Raw genomic sequence first — 20,627 nt, 5'->3', positions numbered from 1 at the left:
TTTTTTTATTATAATAACACATACAGGGAAAGGAAGATAGCAAAGGATATTTTGTGGCTTTTTCTGTCTAAATATCAATGAAGGCCAAAGGTATTGAGACATCTTAGAAGCTGGTATCTGATGGATATGACAAGGTTAATACTATCCTTAAGTCACCTAATTGTATCTAATTAGACTGATACTAAAATTGCAAAGCATTTTTAGATGTCCCCCTTAGCCTGTTTCTCTTGAGGTTTTTATGTCCTGGCACTGTACCTCTGTGGTGCTCTGAGCTTGTGTAGGGCTAAGATCAGATAGCCCATCATAGGGCTCCACTGGGCTCCTCTGCACACAGTACTTTCAGGGAAGTATTGCTTAAAAAGGGTATGAAAAAAACTGCACGACTGTTTGAACTCTTTAAATGGATGCATTAGGAGGATTGTTGAAAACCTATTAACTGCCTTTTCTTAAGGATGCAGGAGAACAGGGTGCCTCTCTTTGAAAATAGAATTCAAAAGCAGATTCTTGCAGGATTTCATCTGGAGGCAGGAATCCATTCACAGACTCTCACATGAAGTATTTTGAAAAGGGAACTGTAGAGTGATCTGTGTGAAGGTATTTTGAACATCTTGTTCAATGTCAAAAGAAGTACATTTCAGACTTGATCATACTGTTACACTTCTTAATTAATGAATGCAGTAATAGGCAAATGAGTTCTATTAGCCTTGTGTTTAACAAAAAGAAACGGGTAATTTGTCAGCACCAGACAGTTACTGGTCATTTTAACAAACATGACTGTTAGTTTGAATAATCTCTGGAACAAAACTTGAAATGAGGTAGCAAAACAAATGTTCAAGAATTCAATTAAGTCTGAACAGATGCTCATAGGATAATAGATAGAAATGTTCCTCAGTTTAAAAAGGACAAACCACAAAGCATTGGAAATTCTGCTAGATCTGCTTTTGTGAGAAGAAGCCGAGTCTATTCTTAACCACGCACACTCAGAAATTGAGGGATACCGATTCTTTTTCTGGTATTGCTATAGACTTAACTTTAACCAGGTCAGTTAAATCCAGACCTCTGAAAGTGTTTAGATTTTTGTTGCTGTGTATTGCTAGGCCTGAGTAACTTAGGGCTCAGACTGGAGGCATTGTAGAGTTGCCCTTTAAAAAAATCCTATGCAAGTCATTATGTTTCTGGCATATCACATTGCAGCTGAACAATACCAACCTGCAGTGAAGCTGGAACTGTCATTACTTTTGTCATATTTGTAATTGCATCCTCTGTTATGCTATATTCTTCACGGATGCATCAGTGGCTGGTTGTGGGTAGCTGACTTAGATCTTTCCTTATTCTGGCTTTGGAAGACTTAACACAGTCGTCACTGTAACACGCAAATTCATGCTCTGCTATACATGTTCTGCTTTGCTATTCTCACTGCATGCTTTAGGGATATCCTTCTTCCCAGGACATCGGAAGACTGTACTGCTGCCATCACCTTTAAATTGTATGATGCGACAGCTGATGTTTCAGTTGTAGAGTACCATCTTGCAGCCCAGGACAACAGGCCTATGCTTTGAATCTCACAGCAGGTGGAGCAGTGAGTCAGCCTGAAGCTCTTGAGAGACCAAAGCAAAGACTTTTGTCTGTGTGTGGAAGGGTTAAAGAAAAATATCTCTTGCAGCTTTAGAGGGAAGATCAGTCTCTTGATTGTAGGGAGCTGGATTGCAGTCCCAGCTGAGAAATGCATGAGGAGCATGACGCCATGTCCTTCGCATACAGCGTCAGATGGAATTAACACAAATATCCAGAGGAAATTTATAATGTGAATCTTTGTGGAGGTTGTAGGATATCGCTTATGGAAGAACGTCCTTAGTGGTTGAGTGTGAAATGAGCTGCTGTATGAGGAAGCAGTGTCTGGACAAGTCTGACATGTGGTGATACCTTTTTCCTTTTTTTCTTTTTTTTTTTTTTTTTTTTTTTTTTTTTTCTGTGGCAAGGCCCATCCAGGCCCTGTTCTGCCTTGTCTTCTCTGTGTCATGGCATAACCCTGCCCTCCTAATACAAGTAGTTGCTAGCAGTAATAGATGAAAATTCAGTGTCTTAAAAACCCCCTAAGATGACATCTTGTCTGCAGTGTAGTGCTGCAATTAGCTAAAAATACAGGTTCTGTAATGTTATGACACCCTCCTCTCTGTTGTGAACTTTTCATTCAAATCCTACCTGTGATTCTGTCACTGTGCTCCTGATCTAAATGAAGTGTTGAAGTTTTATATATGTGCTTACAAATATTCTAGGCTTTTTCTGCAGAGAATAGGAAAGGTGGGTTCGCCAGTACCCTGACAGAAATAGTATGTTGGCAGAAAATTTCAAGTAGCTGTAGTGTCAGGGGAAAAAAAGTCAGTGCACTGTGAAATGAGGAGGGTGGGGGAAAGGTGTTGTAGTATAGGCTGTCGGTCAGAGTTTGGTGTTCTCCGGATTTCCCCTCACTGGCAGCATTTGAGGCAAAAGGCTGGGCCACCTAAAGAACTTCTCACCTGCCACCTGCTCCAGCAGTGCGAAGGGGGTTGCTGTCCTGCAGTATTCCTCTGAAGCTCAGGAGTTCACACAGCGAATACCCCACAGTGCTTGGCTTCCCACCCGGGACACAGCAGCGTGCTCGCTGTTGTGGCAGAGGCAGAGTGACCAAGTCCTGTTTTCAAAAGGGTTCAAGTGAACGTGTTAGCCACTGCAATATTTGACCCTGACATAAGGTCTGACTTTCAGCTGATTTTGAAAATGACATCTGGTAAATCACTAGAATCAGATTGCTTAAAGGTATTTGGAAGACTCTGAGCCTTTTGTCCTTGCCACACTAAAATTCTGGGTTTATATTTTTTCTGTGTGGAATCTAAATCCTTGCTAAACTGAGGGTAATAACACGGAGGTGTATTGTAAAGCTTAAGCTGTTTCCCATTGAGAATTGTTTCAGTGTCCCTGCATTCCTTCCTGGAGGGATTTTTTTTTTACCTTTTGTTTTCTGTAGTTGTTGGGATAGGGTAGTTCAATATAGTTCATAGATTTGCTATGTTACTTTGACAGATTTGATGAAGAAAATAATTGGGCTATGTTAATGTACGTATGCAGCACTGGCTGTTGCAGAACAAAGGATTCTCTAGCACATGAAGTTGTGGATATTTGCGTGAAACAATGCTGGATGGTCGCATACATACTGGTGCAGAGTTTTTTGCAGTTGTGCAAAACATTGTCCTGACAAGAAACTGTTATTTTTAAAAAAAGCACCGCTACTGCCTCAAGTATGGCAAGTGAAAAACCTTTAGAGTCACATTTTTCAGGGTGCTTTCTTCAGTCAGCTGAAAATCTCTTTCGTTTAGAGTCAAACTTTTTTATCAACAGTTTAAAGCTAGTGAAGGTCTCTGTGAAGGAGGAAAAAAAATACTTTATTAATTTGTTTTTCATTGGGTTTGAACCGTTTGCATCTGTTCGGAAAATCGGGTGAAAGGGAAGTTCTGCCCTGTAGAGCCCTCTCGTGGTGATGGGCTTAATAAACGGGGGAGGGGTTGGGTTTGGGGGTTGTTGATTTATAGTCTGGTTACCACTGAAAATAGGACAGAGGTTTTGTTTTGCTTTTTTTTGCTGCTTTAATGCAAATGTAAGTTTCTCTACTCTTATCATTTGTGGATTGAAATATACTTTGTATGTAATTGAAAGCAACTTGCTAAGCCCTATAATGAGTTTTACATTGCCCCATATCTATACGGATACCTACAAATTGAAGAATGGACTTAAATAGAAATTGTGTTTTGTTGCTACTGATCTGGGACAAGTGGGAAGGGAAAGTGTCACTGGAGGTTGTAAAATGCCCCTCTGACACTAGTGATACTACCTATTTTTGGAAGATAAAAATGGCCTGAGGGTTTGGATTTTTTTTTTCTTATGCCAGTATTAAAAAGCAATGTGGTAAACCATATTTTATCTGGCTTAGGAACTGTAGTTCCAACTTTCTGAATTATTTGTGTACTTTGTTACTTAATTCCTTGCTTTATCTTTTTGGCTTTGTTTTATGAACTGCAGTGTTCTAGAAAAAATGACTTTTAGGTTAATGATAAGTAATGTCTGACTTTAACTTTTGCTTTTTTCTCTCAATTCCTGTTGCTGTAAAATTACCCAAGTTTAAGAGACAAAGAGATGGAGACAATGTACATAGGATGGACAGCACATACTAGAAACTTGTGCTTTAACCAACAAGTATACATAAAATCTGTATGGTCTCAAAGTCTGGAGTCCTATCTGAGTAAAAATAGTAATGCATTGCTTTTCTGAGTCAATCAGCTTTACAAGCTCTGATTTGTAGGGAAGCTGCAAAATCTGAGGTGCTCTTGAAAATCTTGACAAAGTTTTAGGGGAGGAAAGCAAAGTGATCAAATTATCACTATGCTTTTATCTTTTGAGGCAGGGCTCTGGGGCACTAGGGAAGTGGCTTCGTTGCCAAACAGATCATCTTTCCTTTCAGAACCTTCCCACCCTGTTCCTGCCTAATCCTCTTCTAACAGGAAAAATACCATAATGCAAGTACCCTGAGAACTCTAGGGTCCTGGGGTTTTTTGATGGTGGAACTGTTTGCTGGTAGAGCTGTGGTAACAATCGTCTGTAGTAGTGACGACTGAATTTTATGACTGCAGAAGTTTGATAACAAACTTTGTTACCTTTAGATTCAAATGGGTGAAGGATGCAGAATGTCTGTTTTGCAAAGCTGAGGGGTGGGAGGGAATGCTCTGAGTGTTTCACGGGTCAGAGAAGGGAGAGCTCTTCAGGTAGCCTTTTCTAGGGGACGGCTATGTTCCTCAGTACTGCCTGTGGCACTACACCCTCTTACTGTTCAGAAGTCACAGCCCTGGGGTGGGAGCCTGCTTGAGCTGCCTGCGAACCACATACAACTGAAGAACCACTGGTGGCTCATCCTTGTCACTTTTATACCTAGTATGCGTACAGAACTGGAGGCAAAAACTGTGTGAAGGGGAACTGGTGGAAAACACCTTCTTTGGTTGCTTATACTGATACTGCTCTTTGGACAAGGGTTTATTGCAGCTAATACTTATGCAGGATTTTGTGAAAGGTCTTTATTTCGGTGTGCAGCTACCTCATCACTGAAGAGAATGAGATTCTGCTGTTCAAGGCTTTGGGAAATAATTTTCTGCCCGGTAGCATGCTTTGGAAAATTTGCGTGAAGTAAGCTTGTGTACGTGTTTGGGAGAGGGAGGATGTTCAGACTTGTAAAACATATTCAAAACCCATTTTCTGCAGACTAGGCTATTTAATAAATGTAGCAATTAAGTTTCCTGAAAATCATGCTTCACTTTAGAAAATAGTGGGCTGTGTTCTTCCTGTGTTTGTGTCAACTTGAGAGTTTAAATCAGACTAAGAATCTTGGTGAATAGTCTTGTAAGAATTTGAAGGGATGGACTTTAAGCTTATCCTGCATTTTAAAGAAATAGACATTTGTGTGTTCATGTTGTGCTGCGGTTTTGTGTGTTTGCTGTGATGGTGGGAAATAATTCCAAGCCAGGCTGATGACCAACTGACCTGATTCAACTTTTTTTGAGGTTTTTGAAGCGTTGCACAAGAGGTTTGAAGGAGAAAGTTTGGGGGCATGTGATGATTAATCTCTTTAGCAGTAAGAATGAAGTTTAAGCATGCTGTTGGAAACGTTGTACTCAGTTCTGTGCTGCTCTTTGTTTTAATTAACAATCTCCTGCATAGATTGGGAGTGTAAACTTCTTTGCACTTTAGTCCAATTAAATCATGCTTGGAGGTTGTCAGTGGTGCGGGGAACTCCCCCCTACCCCCCTTTTTTTCAGTTGTTCAGTGAGTCTGTGGAATAAAGAAAGAATTTGCCTGACAGGGTTTTGTACTGTTTCATCGTCTTGATGAATTATTGCGGAGAATAGGCGACAGTCTCTTTTGTCCAAAATGCATTGGAATGATTCATCCAATTCCTCAGAAAGTGACAGTGAAGCTCATTCAGCCTTTACGCAGACTGAGCACAACATAGTTGCAGCTTACTTAATAACAGCAGGTATGGGCATTGGCAAATTGTTGTGTAAGTTTTTAAAATGGAACTGTAGATCTGAATGCTCATTTTGTATAGTAACAGTGATGGTATTTCATTTTGTATTACACAGATGACTGATGGTTTTTCTCCATAGTTTACTGACAGGTTAGCTATTAGCAGGCTGACCGAAGTGTGCAGAAACATCTAAGTTTTCTGCTCTATATTTGAAGGCAGCATTGTGTCTCGAAAATATATTTTGTTGATATGTAATTATAGAAGAGAGTGAGAATTAATTTCTGCCAGCTTGCAAAAGAGATAAAAATAGGGCATAGCTGTCACATCTTGCATTTTTCTGTGATGTGCTCGAAGCTATCTTGAGATTTCTCTGGGCACATGTTCGTAGTAATATATGTGTAGTCTGAGCATGTGAGCGGGTGTCTGTTAGGGGGATGTAAGGGGAAGGGTTGGAATGTGACTTAGAGGGAGGGAGCTGGTCATTAATCAGAGAAGAACAGACTCCAGTTGCAGCTGTATTTTTCACCGATGACACAAGTTAGAAAAAGCACGCTGGAAGACTTGACATGGTCTTTCTTCCCTGTAACTGCAGTGGCCTTTAGCTAAACTGTAATTATGGAATTAGTATTTTGTTTCCTTAGACAGCTTTTTCAGTTATAACCACAACTGCTTCAGTAATGTTCTTCTGAAGCAGTGAGTGCTAGAGCTATGAAATACCAACCTCACCAAAACCTGAAACCTACTGTTTAAAAATAGGCCTTCTATACCTTTATTATGGAAAATTAAATCAGTTTATAAATATTTTATTCACAGACTGTAACATACATTTTCTGTGTTATAATTAGCTTATATGAAATAGTATTGCTAATGGTTGTGTTTTATTTAGCATATCTATTTGAAGTGGTAAGTATCAAATTGCTGTTTTGGTAAAAAGGGTACGTTTGAATGCAAAAGCAAAAATTTGTTTCAGGTTTTTGGAGAAATTGGTAGAACACTACACAGATCAGTAGACTTGTTAAGAAGTTGTAGAGATGTATTATGGTCAAATATTAGAAGGCTGGATACACTCTGCATTACTACCACACTATTTGCAGGAAACTGGATCTATTAGGTGCTGCAAATATGTATAATACTACTTATATTTTTATTAAAATTGATTACATGGTGTGTAACAAGGTGGTCTTTTCAGATAGTTTGAAATAGTTTGAACACCTGGTGTTGGGGATCAAGGCTATCATAAATGATCAATGGGATTAGCCAGAATCAGCCCAGTTTTTCTTTATTAATATTGCATAGAATTCAAATGTCTTTAAAAAAAAAAAGGGACTATTTTGTGGGTGTGGTTTTTTTCTTTTTTTTTTCTCTCATTATGTTTTGGAGGGGTCTAGTAAATCTTTCACCTGTAGCTTGGACTTTGCTTTCTTAATGAGGAATGCTTTTGATAGTAAGGTCTATAACATCTTTGAAAATACGACTGATTGCTTTGCAAATGCCTTACCACAGCAAATCTCACATCTGGAAAATTTAAGCTGTGCTAATAAGCAGATGTCTAAGAATAAGAATGAAGTACAGGTATGGTGTTCATCATTATGCTGCTTTTTAAAAGGTTTGAATGCTTCTCTCTCTTGTAGATAATTGTTTTCTGAGAAGAAGGTATTTTTAAGTATTGCAGTCTTAACAGTAGTCATTGCATTGATTTTAGTGATTACAACAGGGGTACGCAGGCTGCAGTATCACCTCATGGATGTTCTTCAGCTTGCAGTGGTGAAATGCTGTAGTATAATGTTAAAATGCTAACTGGAAAAGTAAATTCTGTGTTATAGGCAGACCTGACCTTCATTGTTTTGATGCTAGTACCCACAGATTTTGCTCAATTCTGTTAGGGCTTGTATTTGCATTTGATCTGCATTTTGTTTTCATTGCTTCATTTCATTCATGGAAAGAAGGAAAATAAGAAATTCTTCTGCTCTTAATCAGTTCATGAGGTGTTTATCCTCATCTTCACAAAGCTATAAGGTTTAATTAAAAGAAATATGGGAATAGTTGTTCTAACAGTATGATGTTTCACGGGCCAAGTGGCAGCATCCCATGTGCTTTTTCTGAGTCAAGTAAGTTCATCCTAGCTGATGATATCAGCTTACGAAGGGGCTTGGGCTTGGTCAGCATGCCCTGCCCTCTAAGAAATCATAGAATTGTTTAGGTTGGAAAAGACCTTTAAGGTCATTGGTCCAATTGTTAATGTAGCACAGCCCAGTCCACCACTAAACCATGTCCCTAAGTGCCATGTCTACACGTTTTTTAAATACCTCCAGAAATGGTGACTCAGCCGCTTCCCTGGGCAGCCTGTTCCAGTGCTTAATAACACTTTCAGTGAAGAAACTTTTCTTAATAGCCGATATAAACCTCCCCTGGTGAAACCTGAGGCTGTTTTTTTTCATCCTATCACTTGTTAATTGAGAGACACTACCAACCCACACCTTGCTACAACCTCCTTTCGGGTAATTGTAGAGAGCAATAAGGTCTTCCTCCTCAGCTACCTTTTCTCCAGGCTAAACAGCTCCAGTTCCCTCAGCTGCTCCTCTTAAGACTCGTTCTCTAGACCCTTCACCAGCTTCATTGCTCTTCTAGTGGGCACTGCTTTACTGCTGCCTGGAGAGACCTTGTTCTTCTACTTGACCTGATTCTCAGAAACAGGGAAGAGTATTTTTTGAATCTATGGGTTTTTTTCTCACTTTGTTCAAGATGGAATCCATCTTCTTACATTTTTCTCCCCAGAACGTTTATTTTCGCTCTATTAATTTTAGTAGTTCTGAAATCTTTAATGAATATAGGCTTACTGATTTCCACTTTTTTTTCCCTGGTTTGGTTTGATTCCCTTCCTCACCTCCCCCTTCATTTTAAGATTGGGCTCTGAAGCACTAAGTTTTAAGTGTGTCTAGCAGGATCCTTCCTTCGCCCTGAGGATATGAGTTTACAGTCCTGTTGTATTTCTGATTTCATCTGTTAAAGTATGCTTCATAAGAAGCCTGTACTGTTTTCTAAACCTTTAATTCTGTTTTGCTTCCTCTCTCCCAAGAGATGTCACACTACTTCTCAACAGGAGAGCTGACAGAACTGGCACTGTCAGTGCTTTTACTACGTGCTGGTTTTGAATCAGAACCCCAGCTCCCTGCTTTTGTTCATTTTAGGGGCTCATAGCATCACAATGTCATTCCTGAAATGTGTGAATGTATGAATGAGATAGCTGATGGCATCTGTGGGGCTGTGCACCCCCAACATCATCTGTAATACAGTTTTTATGTACTAAGCAGGAGACTTGCACCTGAGAACAGACATGCTTGATGGTATTAAAAAGAGAATGGAAAAAGAGGCAACCAACAAGGAATTACCATTTTGCCTCATTTGATTTTAAAATTACTGAATTGGTTGAGAGAATTTCTGTAATGTAGGAGATTGGTACTGATTAATAAAATATTGCAGTGAAACTTCTTATGTGAGCTTCAAGTATAATAAAAAAGGTACCAAATGAAATGGAGAAACTTGATGTAAAAGCTGATGGATTGGTGTTGTCCCCCATGTCTGTTATCCAAAGTATCATCTTTGTTATATTTTTATGTATGTTATGATTGCACTAGCTTTCCTTCTGCCCTTTTTCAAACCTGTGATGGTACTAACGTAGGTCTCGCTGAGCATAGTGGTTCAGATGGTACATCTGGTGTGTATTTGACTCTAGAAATGTCTGCCACAGTTCGATGCGCTGAGGTGTGTGCTGGTGGTTATAAATCTATGGACTGTGTTCCTGTGGTCTGCTAATGGTGGGGCCCGCAGGAGTTTCTGTGAGTTGAAGGAATTTCCATACGAATACCAGTTGAAGTCTTCAAAATTCAACCGTAGAGCTGAAGTTCTTGAAACTGATTCTTGCCCTTGGGTTTTCTAACCCTGCTGATCTGAGGTTATTGTTTTAGCTGCAGTGTTTGTAGTCTGACTGTGAACAGATTTGGGAGATTTTTAACTGTGCTGCAGCATTGATGGTGACAGAAATGAAAGAACATTGTGTAATACTTAAAAACCTTATTGCCCTTTCCGCAGAGGCATGTCAGCAAAAGCTAAGCTGTGTGTGTCAGGTTTTAGGTGGAGCCAATAGAGAAGCAGAAATCCCATCAGTGAAAGTGATGGATTGCCAGGGAACTGGAGCAGGATGGGCAGTAACTGTGAAGGAAGATGGGTCTGCTTGTCTTTTGTCAGACTTTTACCAAAATAACATTCCACTATGCACTTGTAATTTAAGGTGCTCAGGCTATAGAAATGTTTTTAAGTTTAGGATTTGTTCAGTTATACTGTAGCAGCTGCGCTAGACTAGGGAATCTGTGAACAACTCACAAATTCCTGTTACTCCTTACAAGTTATTTTTTAATGGCTGTGTTTGCCTTGAACATGGTGGAATTTTCCATTTTATTGGTAAGGGTTGGGAGTCACAGAATGGTCGGGGTTGGAAGGGACCTCTGGAGATCCTCTAGTCCAGCCCCCTGCTAATGCAGGTTCACCTACAGCAGGTTGCACAGAATCACGTCCAGGTGGATTTTGAATGTCTCTGCAGAAGGAGACTCCACAGCTTCTCTGGGCAGCCTGTCCCAGTGCTCTGTCACCCTCAAGGTAAAGATGTTCTTCCTCATATTCAGGTGGAACTTCCTATGGTGCAGGTTGCCCCTTGTGCTGTCAGTGGGCACCACTGAAAGGAGCCTGGCCCCATCCTCTTGACACTCGCCTTTAAGATATTTGTAGATATTGATACTCTCTAGGCTAAAAAGGCTCAGCTCTCTCAGCATTTCCTCATAAGGGAGGTGTTCCAATCCCCTGATCATCTCTGGAGCCTTCTGCTGTACCCTCTCCAGTAGTTCCCTGTCTCTCGAGCTGGGGAGCCCAGAGCTGGACCCAGCACTCCAGATGTGGCCTCACCAGGGCAGACCAGAGGGGGAGGACAACCTCCCTCAACCTGCTGGCCACACTCTTCCTAATGCACCCCAGGATGGTACCATTGACCTTCTTGGTCACAAGGGCACACTGCTGGGCAACTTGAACTGGGCAACACCAGAACTGCCAGGTCCTTCTCCACAGAGCTGCCTTCCAGTAGGTCAACGTCTTGCCTGTACTGGTGCAGGGGTTGCTCCTCCCCAGGTGCAGGACCCTACACTTGCCTCTGTTGAACTTCATGAGGTTCCCCTCCACCCAGCTCTCTGGCCTGTCCAGGTCTCGCTGAATGGCGTGTCAGCCACTGCTCACAGTTTTGTATCGTCAGCAAACTGCTGAGGGTGCACTCAGTCCCCTCATCCAGGTCATTGATGACCAAGTTGAACAGGACTGGACCCAGCACTGACCCCTGGGAACACCGGTAGCTACAGGCCTCCAGCCAGACTCTGCTGCTGATCACAACCTCTGAGCTCTGCCATTCAGCCCGTTCTCAATCCACCTCACTGTCCACCCATCTAACCCACACCTCCTGAGCTTACCTACGAGGATGTTATGGCAGACGGTGCCAAAAGCCTTGCTGAGGTCAAGGTAGACAACATCCACTGCTCTCCCCTCATCTACCCAGCCAGCCATTCCATCATAGAAGGCTATCAGGTTAGTCAGACATGATTTCCCCTTGGTAAATCCATGTTGATTACTCTTGATGACCTTCTTTTACTCCAAATCTTCAAGATGACCTCCAGGATGAGCTGTTCCATCACCTTTCCGGGATGGAGGTGAGGCTGACCAGCCTGTAGTTTCCTGGGCCCTCCTCCTGGCCCTCGTTGAGGACTGGAGTGACATTGGCTTCCTCCAGTCCTCAGGCACCTCTCCTGTCCTCCATGACCTTTCAAAGATGTGGAGAGTGACTTAGCAGTAACATCTGCCAGCTCCCTCGGCACTCGGGGGTGCATCCCCTCGGGGCCCACGGATCTATGGGTGTCAGGTTTGCTTAAGTGATCCCTAACGTGGTCCTCCTCGGCCAAGGGAAAGTCTTCCTTTCCCCAGACTTCCTCTCTTGCCTCCAGGGTCTGGCATTCTTGAGGGCTGGCCCTGGCAGTGAAGACTGAAGCAGAGGCAGCATTCAGTAACTCCTCCTTCTCTGTGTCCTTCGTCACCAGGGCACCCACCTCATTCAGCAGCGGGCCCACATGTTCCCTAGTCATCCTTTTCCTGCTGATGTATATGAAGAAGCTCTTATTGTCCTTGATCTCCCTCACCAGATTTAATTCCAAACGGACCTTAGCCTTCCTCTCACCTCCCTGCATGATCTGACAACATCCATATATGCCTCCCAAGTGCCCTGCCCCTTTTTTGGCATCCTGTAAACCTCCTCCTTCTGTTTGAGGTTTGCCAGAAGCTCCTTGTTCACCCATGCAGGCCTCCTGACCCCTTTGCTTGATTTCTTACTCATGTTGTTTGATTTCGTCCTCTCTGCAGAGGTGCAAGGTGGAGTTTTTATCCTTAACTGTTTATTAGTAACTTGTATTAGTAGTGGGTTAGTAAAAGTTTAGAGGATGAGAGTTTGCTCTGGATATCTCTGCAACAGCCTAGAGTCTGAAGAGAATAAAACCACCCCAAAAATAATACTGTTTTGTGGGAGTGCCATATAAACTCACTCCAAGAGCCATGCAGTAGGATTTGGCTAGGGAGGAGGAATAGCAGGAGAAAAGGAGGATCTGTAGGTTTTGATATAGGTCACTAGAATCAGAAAAAGCTTGCTGATGTACAGGGTCCTGAAGAGTGTCCTGAGCACCTCGAGGAGCATTAAGTCCAAAACAAATTTCAGAGGGATTGGACATCAAGAGAGGAGAATGTAGATCTTAGCTTTAGTACTGTATTTATTACAACTCTCTGCCTACTGGCCATTTATTGTGTTGCCTAATAACAGACTTCAGACACAGTTTGAGTCAAGCCAGACCACAGAGGTTTAAAAAATACACAGGTTAGCGAGGTGGGAGCCAGTTTGGTGCAGAGTTGGACTTTTACCATGGCTATAACAGCCCTAGAGCTTGTTAGTTGGAGAAAACAGCTCTGGTGCTGGCCCAGCCATGCCACTGCGGTAGGCTGTGCAGATCATCCAGGCTGCTTGACAAAGCTTAGAAAATTCAGTTTGCAGCAACCTGAGTCATCTCTAATGCTTGCAAAGAATTGGGGCCTCACGAGCAGAGAAAGGGATTCAGTCTGGCTGGGACAGTGGCAGCAAAATCAAAGCTTCTATGTTCCTCTAGCCCAGGGTTAGTGTCTGAATGCACAGTGGAAACCGCTGAAAAATGAGGATTGCGGGTGGCGGCAGGGGCCTTCTGCTGTATCAAGGGCATCATAACCCCAGCTTTTTTTTGCCAGTCACCGACCTGAATTCTTTTTTACCATGGAAGACAGTACTGTACTTGGTTGCTGGAGTGTTTGAATTGTAATCCTAGATGATTTTGCATCTCTGCTTTGCTTGTTGTCATTGCATCGGAAGTCCCAGGTTTGGCAAAATGCTCCACTTTTGGACCTTACTGAATCCAAGTGAAAGTAACCTAATTGGAAAAGCTTTTCACTCCTTGTCAGGTGTCTATCCTCTTTGCAAAATTATGTTTGACTGAGAATAAAACTTGTTTAGGACTTAGATATTACAATAGGCTGCTTTTTCTTCTGCAGGTGTGTTACTGACTGGTGTCTATCTTTTGTAAAGTTTCCCATTTTCTTTTTTTACAGGAGTGGTAAGCATTTTCAGTAACATTGTTGTGCTAGGCATCTTTGTTAAGTACAAAGAGCTTCGGACAGCAACCAATGCAATTATTATCAACTTGGCTTTTACTGACATTGGTGTTAGTGGCATTGGTTACCCCATGTCTGCTGCCTCAGATCTGCATGGAAGCTGGAAATTTGGATATACTGGATGCCAGGTATTGCAATTCAGTCAGAGAAATTTTTGAACACTGAAAAGCAAACAGAAATAAGTAGTAGCTCTACCTGAAACTAGTGCTTCTAAGAGATAAGATGGAGATGCGAAACTTCACTCTAGACCTGAAGCTGATGTTCTGTAATGTCAACAATTTCTGGATATAGGATTTTGTGTGAATTTCATTCCAAATTTATATTTATAATCTGAAAACATTAAAGTGTAACCTTATATTTATTAACAAGAGATATTTTAAAATAGCTTTAAGAAGGCTTAGGAAATGAAATCCCTAAATGAAGATGGTTATAGTAGCACATGCACGTTTGGTGATTTATTTGATAGTTAAAAAACTTTGAATCTGGCTGATGTTTTGATGATGAGCTTGACAGATCTTAATTAGTTCTGCTTGGCAAATACATGTTCTTTTGGATGGGACTGTTGGGATATTTAAAATGAAGGTCTGCAAGGCTCTTGGTATTCATTAAACATTTAGTCTTGTTTTAATAGCTATTTTAAAAAATAGACTGACTGGAAAACGTACTTCTATAGCAGAGAGATGGTGCCCTTTGTTGGCTGTTTACTTTGATTTAATCTACCTTTTTAAAAGACTGTTGGGCTTAAGTGTTCAGGAAAATTAATAGTAATGTGAAGGCATATGCTGAAATGTGACTCAAATATTAGCATCACTATACATTTTGGACTTTTATATAATGGATGTTTATAACAATCTGACATCGCTTGCCCGAGTACAAAGTTATTTCAAGCTCAAAATTCAGTCACTGTTTGACAAGAAGCCTCACCTTTGGATCTAGACTGACTTGTAGTGCATTGAAGTTGATGTGAAATCTCACTACCAGTGCTTTGGGAGTTAAGATTGCTTGAAGCACAACTTACGTCAACCTAAGCCAAATGAATCCTGTGAACTGAGATGGCTGAATGTCATGTGGTTCTATTATAACTGCTGGTGGCATGTGGTCTGGCACAGGGTTCTGTTTCTGGGGTGTCAGTGGTAACACAGCCCCTGCAGTCATCCTTCCTGGTCAGGCTGCCCCTGGGATGACTGGGCAGATGAATTTGGAGCATGTTGGGATTGCAGCATATGTCACTCTGTGCAGTAGATTTGACATGTAGGTATGGGGGCTGATGGGGAAAGTCAGTGTACCATATCTGTGAAATAAGTGTAGCTATACAATAGAGGAAAGAGTGACAATTCAGGACCTCACACTTGCTATAACAGTAACTTTTTTTATGAATCAAATGCTCTTCAGGCTTCTTTAACATACATAGAAAACATGAATTGAACCACCCCCCAACCTCCAAACTCTTATCTTCAAATCTCAAAATTTACTTTCTTGAAATACAGTGTTTGTTTGGGTTTTTTTGATTACTGTCTTCAGGATTTCTGATGTGCGCACAAGCAGGTTGCTTTTGAAATGTTTAATTTTAAATAAGCCATCTCCAAACTGCCTGCATTGAATTAGTTGCTTCAGTACCTTGCTGATGGAAGAGAATGCTGGCTGAATGCAATGTATTGTAGCGCTTTGGATTCAGTCCACAAATTTATGCTTGTACCTTTGAAAGATTTCTTGGGAAGGTTTTTTGTCTGTCTGTTTTAATTTCAGATCTATGCTGCCTTAAATATCTTTTTTGGGATGGCGAGTATTGGTTTGCTCACTGTTGTTGCAGTTGACCGTTATCTGACGATCTGCAGGCCTGATATAGGTACTGTACTTATGGTCAAAAATTGTTCACTGTTGGGTTTCTGTGAAAGAAGAGTCTAATTGTATTGTTTTCTCATTAATATGTTTCTCATGATTACAGTGGCTGGGCATAACTTGAATTTAGGGTGTGATCCTGCAGTACTTGCTTGAGTATGTTACCTAGTTGGCATGCATGGTACTGCTGGTGAAAGTGAAAATTTCACATTTAAGCTGTTGTTCTGTTTATATGTTGTATTTTCATGGCTGTTTTCAGGCTTTAGAGGGAAATATATATATTTCATCCATATACAGAAGCACACAAAAAGCCTCTAGTTGTGGGAGGCTTTGACCTCTGTCAAGCGAATGCATGCCTCTAGTGTGTTAACACTGTACTGGATGTTTTTCTCTCCTCTCTGTTACAGCTGTATTGTAACGGTTAATTCCTCCCCCTGCAATCATGCAATAATGTACTTGAATGCACTGTTGCATAATAAGCTTTTTGGCATGGGATTAGGATCAGGTATTGCCTGTATGCGGTGAGTTGGAGCGTGTGTCAGTATTTAAGTGGTGTTAAAGGCTGGAAAGCTTGAGATGTCATTCAGTAGTATGAAACAGGTATGCTACGGTGTTTGGGAATGTAGGCCTTTGAAAGAATCATTATTAAACCTGGTATGTGCTTAATGGAAGCCACTTGTTCAACAATGGGAAGAAGCAAAAGTTGACAATGGCTTGTGACTGTATGTGCTTGGCCACAGGAAGAAGAATGACTAGCCGTAGCTATGCCACCCTAATCCTTGCTGCTTGGATAAATGCAGTCTTTTGGGCTTCCATGCCTACTGTAGGCTGGGCTAGCTACGCTCCGGATCCAACTGGAGCAACGTGCACAGTAAATTGGAGGAAAAATGATGTGTAAGATTCCTCTTCATCCTTTCTTTTAAATATGCTGTCTCATTGAAGGCTAACATTTAATACACCACTATGTGAGCCTAACTTCTTTGTGAAGTATGAAGCCTAATTTATAAAAATAATTTTAAAACAACAGAAATAATATAGAACAAGTCTAGAAAAAAACGTAGGCACTGAGCCGTGCTTGGAAACTGCAAGACTTGTAGTTGCTAATAAAAAAATTAAAGCTAAAGAAAATTTTCCTGATTATTTAAAACCTTTTTGTAAAATTTCAATTGTAAAATAATCAAATCAAAATATCAAATTCTTTAACTTTTCCTTGATGGCTATTTGTAAGTTACTGTGTTTTGTTTTTCTGTCTTATCAGGTCCTTTGTTTCCTACACAATGAGTGTAATTGCTGTTAATTTTGTTGTACCCTTAACAGTCATGTTTTACTGTTATTACAATGTTTCCCGGACAATGAAACAATATGCGAGCAGTAACTGTCTGGAGAGCATCAACGTAGATTGGTCTGACCAAGTAGATGTGACAAAGGTATGGCAAATGAGGGCGTGTTTTGTTTTAAACATGTTCTTTTGTGTTAAAGTCTTGGGGGCAAAGGAACAGCGCTGCCTTTTAAGCATTTCTGTTTCCTACATCCCCCCTTTTCCTTTACTACTAAATATTAACTGAAATCTAGCCTTGGTGAAAACTCTTGGCTTGACTTACAACGTTAGATTCTTTACTCTTGGCCTAATGCTCTTTCCATCTGAATGGCTACTTTGAAGGCTGGGAGCAACAATGAATTTTCCTTGCCTCTGCCCTGTGTCATGACACAGAAATAAACCTCAGAGGTGTCCTAGCAGGACTTCTACTCTTTGTGCCTGCAGAGTCCTTAGGCTTTCTGCTAGGTTCACAGGTATATCTGATCTGAAATGGATTGGTCAACTCTGATTTGAAATCATGGCCTAGAAGTGAAAGTGCATTTCCAAGCTCCCGAGCGATGTGATTCCCACCCCCTTGTTCTTTTCAGTCTGTTGAGCTTATCTCTTTCTTATGTAAACAGTAGCAAATATGTGTTATGGTATAAAATTATATATTCTGCCTGGAAGGCTGACATTCTTTTAATGTATAAAAGTCCTTGAGAAAGCTTGAAGATCACTAGCTCCTTTGATTTTTGTGTGACAACATGATTTATGGTTGGGCATGATAAAAAAAGTGAGAGACAATTGGACAGAAGAGTATGTACCTACTCTTTTGAATTACTTATTAATGCAAGCTTAACATGCCTTGTAAAATTTTTTCATCACTGAATCCTGGAAAATGGTAGTTTTACCCAAAAAGAATAATTTGAGTATTTTCTTCTTCTAAAGAGCTCTTGGAATGTTTGAAATTGAGGTTTCAGTTATAAATTTAAACTCACATTTGTGAAGAAATTTTTCCTGTTTTGCAGTTGAAGACACTGAGTTAATTTTGAAAAAAAAAAACCAAACACAAACAAACCAAAACCAAACACCAAACCCCCAAAAACGAAAGAAAAAGATCGAAGCTTTGGTGTTAAGCAGTGTACTTCTTTAGAGATGGAGTGCTTGCTTTTCCGCAAATCAACATTTTCTAAGCTTTCTACACACCGAACATGCTTCTAAAGGAAAAGGACTTTTTCTTTACATTATTATCATTACTATAATTTATTAGTAGAATTACATTATTATTATTATTTACCCTATTCTGTGGAGACAGTCACAGTTTGTATATTGGTTGTGCTCTAGAACAGCTCATACAAAGTAGCCATTTACTACTTGTTTCTTATCTTTTTCATCACTGAAAGACTGAAAAAGGATATAAGTAAACATCACTAGGGAATCTTGTACATACGAAGAACCCTGCAGTTTTGTTTGGTTTTCTTGTGATTTGTGTTGTCCTCTTGATTAATTTGAGATTTCCATTACTGATTCATGGCCCTGGCAAAAGCCAGAAAAGTCTGTCCCAGTCGATTCCTCCCCAGCCCTCCCACTAGCCCCGGCTTGTTGCTGTTCAGTTCTAGCTGCAGCACGGTGTGTTCTGGGGTATGAGCCCCAACATGCCCAGATTGTTCTCTCTGACAGGCAGGCAGAAAAGACATGACTGTTTGGTTTAATGAAGCATGATAGCCATGTTCAAGCATCGTACTGAGGAGATACCCAATCAGACACTTATGGGTTCCTTAAGTACATGGACTGAGCCTTTGTGTCCTAAAACATTTACTTTCTTTTATTTAACTGTACCATAGTTAAGCCTTACAAAACATTTTTGTTTAACAGCCTTATTAAATATCTGATGTCTCCATCTTCATGTAATACTGGTTATATGTCTGTTCCTCTTGTTTTACAGATGTCTGTTGTGATGATTGTGATGTTCTTGATGGCGTGGTCTCCATACTCTATTGTGTGTTTATGGTCTTCCTTTGGAGACCCAAAGAAAATTTCTCCTGCAATGGCCATCATAGCTCCTCTATTTGCAAAATCTTCCACATTCTATAATCCCTGCATTTATGTCATTGCAAACAAAAAGTAAGTGTTCCTAATTTGGTACCGGTCTACTTCATGATTTTAGTGTATCATCTAGCTGTAGAAGGATCATCTGTAAAATATGACAAACTGATTAGCAAAGAGATCAAAGGGTAAGCCACTGTTGATTTACCAAAGATGACCTTTTGGACAGGAATTCATCATCAAAACATACTGACTTGATAAAGATGTTTAACAAAGCTTTTGTAAGACAGTTTTGAAAGTCCCTTTGTCAGTTCTCAGAGGGACTCATTACAGAATTGGGGTTGCATCAGCAGTAATTTGGTTTTAAGGACTGTGGCAAAAATGTGTAGTGGCTTAGTGACATGTAACTTCTGTAGGTGTCCTTGCTTCATTTGGGATGAGTCATATTCTGACTGACTGGGATGGATTGACACTTTTTGTTAAAGTAAATAAGCTAAGCCTTCTGTTTTGAGCGAGCATATCAAATGCTCTAACCAAGCCAGCGCCTCTGACTGAGAACTGGGTTTTGCAAAGAGGCTTCCTTCCTTTCTCTGCTACCAGCCTAGAAGCAGAACCTGTGATCTCTCTCTAGGTGAACTTGTCTGACTGATCCTGCTGAGTCAATGAAAAACCTTCTCATTTTCCCCCATTCTGTAAGTTCATCTGTCATGGCTATACCCTGTCCTGAGATAAGCAAAAGCTGCTGTGACCCATCTTGCAGAAGAAACACTGAACTTAACTGAGTTATTCCTGTACCTGGAAGTGAAAAAGACTCGGGTCCTTTTGAATTCCAAATACCCCTTTTTTTTTTATTAAGTTTTACTAAAATTGAAATTTGTTGTAATTCTTCATGCCAGTTTACCCAATTTTTCTTTGTACTTGGTTCTCCATCTAACAATCTTTCTGCTTTCCTTTTCTTGTCCTTTGCAGGTTTAGGCGGGCAATCCTGGCAATGGTGCGATGTCAGACAAGACAAGAAATAACTATAAACAATGCCTTGCCCATGAGCGTATCTCAAAGAGCACTAACATCATAGAACTCTTGTCATTTGCCTGCATAAATTACGTGGAAAGGAATGAAATCTGGGTTAAAGTTAATTAATCTTTTGGAATAATAATCTGCCTTAGCCAGCCAGCTGTTTTCTGTTAATCACGGTAATCTTTTTAGATAGGTTAAGATGACAAAACCCACTAAGACTATAGTTTTTGAGTGTGAGCTTTATTGACCCAGTCTGTCCCAAACAAAAAAGGCCAGTGAAGCAGTCACTGTGACTGTTACAGGGTTGGACAAGGTAACGCAGGGTCAGGGAGAGACTGAAGCAAGAAATGCTGAGATTCAGTAGGATTTTTGCACTTGTAATTTCTTTCATGAATTACTCTCCCTCAATTTCCCTTGAAAGTTTTCCAGACTTGAGATATTCTGGATTTTCCCTGTGTGAATATGTTTCTGTACCAAGTGTCTGGTGTTGATATGCTTTGCAAAGTTCTGTTTCTGTGAAGATGTTAAGATATCAGAATATCTAGCCAAACCCTATTGAACTTTGTTATCAGCTTTTAGGATTTTGAAGGAGTTTCAGGATATTTTATG

The 20,627-nt window shown here is 40.6% G+C and overlaps 1 protein-coding gene across 1 annotated transcript; it reads left to right on the top strand.

Annotated features, from left to right (window-relative positions):
* The first annotated feature begins 92 nt into the window (after window positions 1-92).
* RRH (retinal pigment epithelium-derived rhodopsin homolog) lies at window positions 93-20,209 on the top strand. The gene is made up of 7 exons (XM_040597704.1): window positions 93-6,055; window positions 13,757-13,947; window positions 15,566-15,665; window positions 16,399-16,552; window positions 16,917-17,085; window positions 18,901-19,079; window positions 19,971-20,209. The coding sequence occupies exons 1-7, from the start codon at window positions 5,950-5,952 to the stop codon at window positions 20,074-20,076; spliced, it is 1,005 nt and encodes a 334-aa protein (XP_040453638.1). The 5' UTR covers window positions 93-5,949; the 3' UTR covers window positions 20,077-20,209.
* The last annotated feature ends 418 nt before the right edge of the window (window positions 20,210-20,627 follow it).

The sequence above is a fragment of the Falco naumanni genome, chromosome 1, assembly GCF_017639655.2.
Source record: "Falco naumanni isolate bFalNau1 chromosome 1, bFalNau1.pat, whole genome shotgun sequence".
NCBI classification, from domain to species: Eukaryota; Metazoa; Chordata; class Aves; order Falconiformes; family Falconidae; genus Falco; species Falco naumanni.
This window is presented reverse-complemented; position numbering and strand designations above follow the sequence as displayed.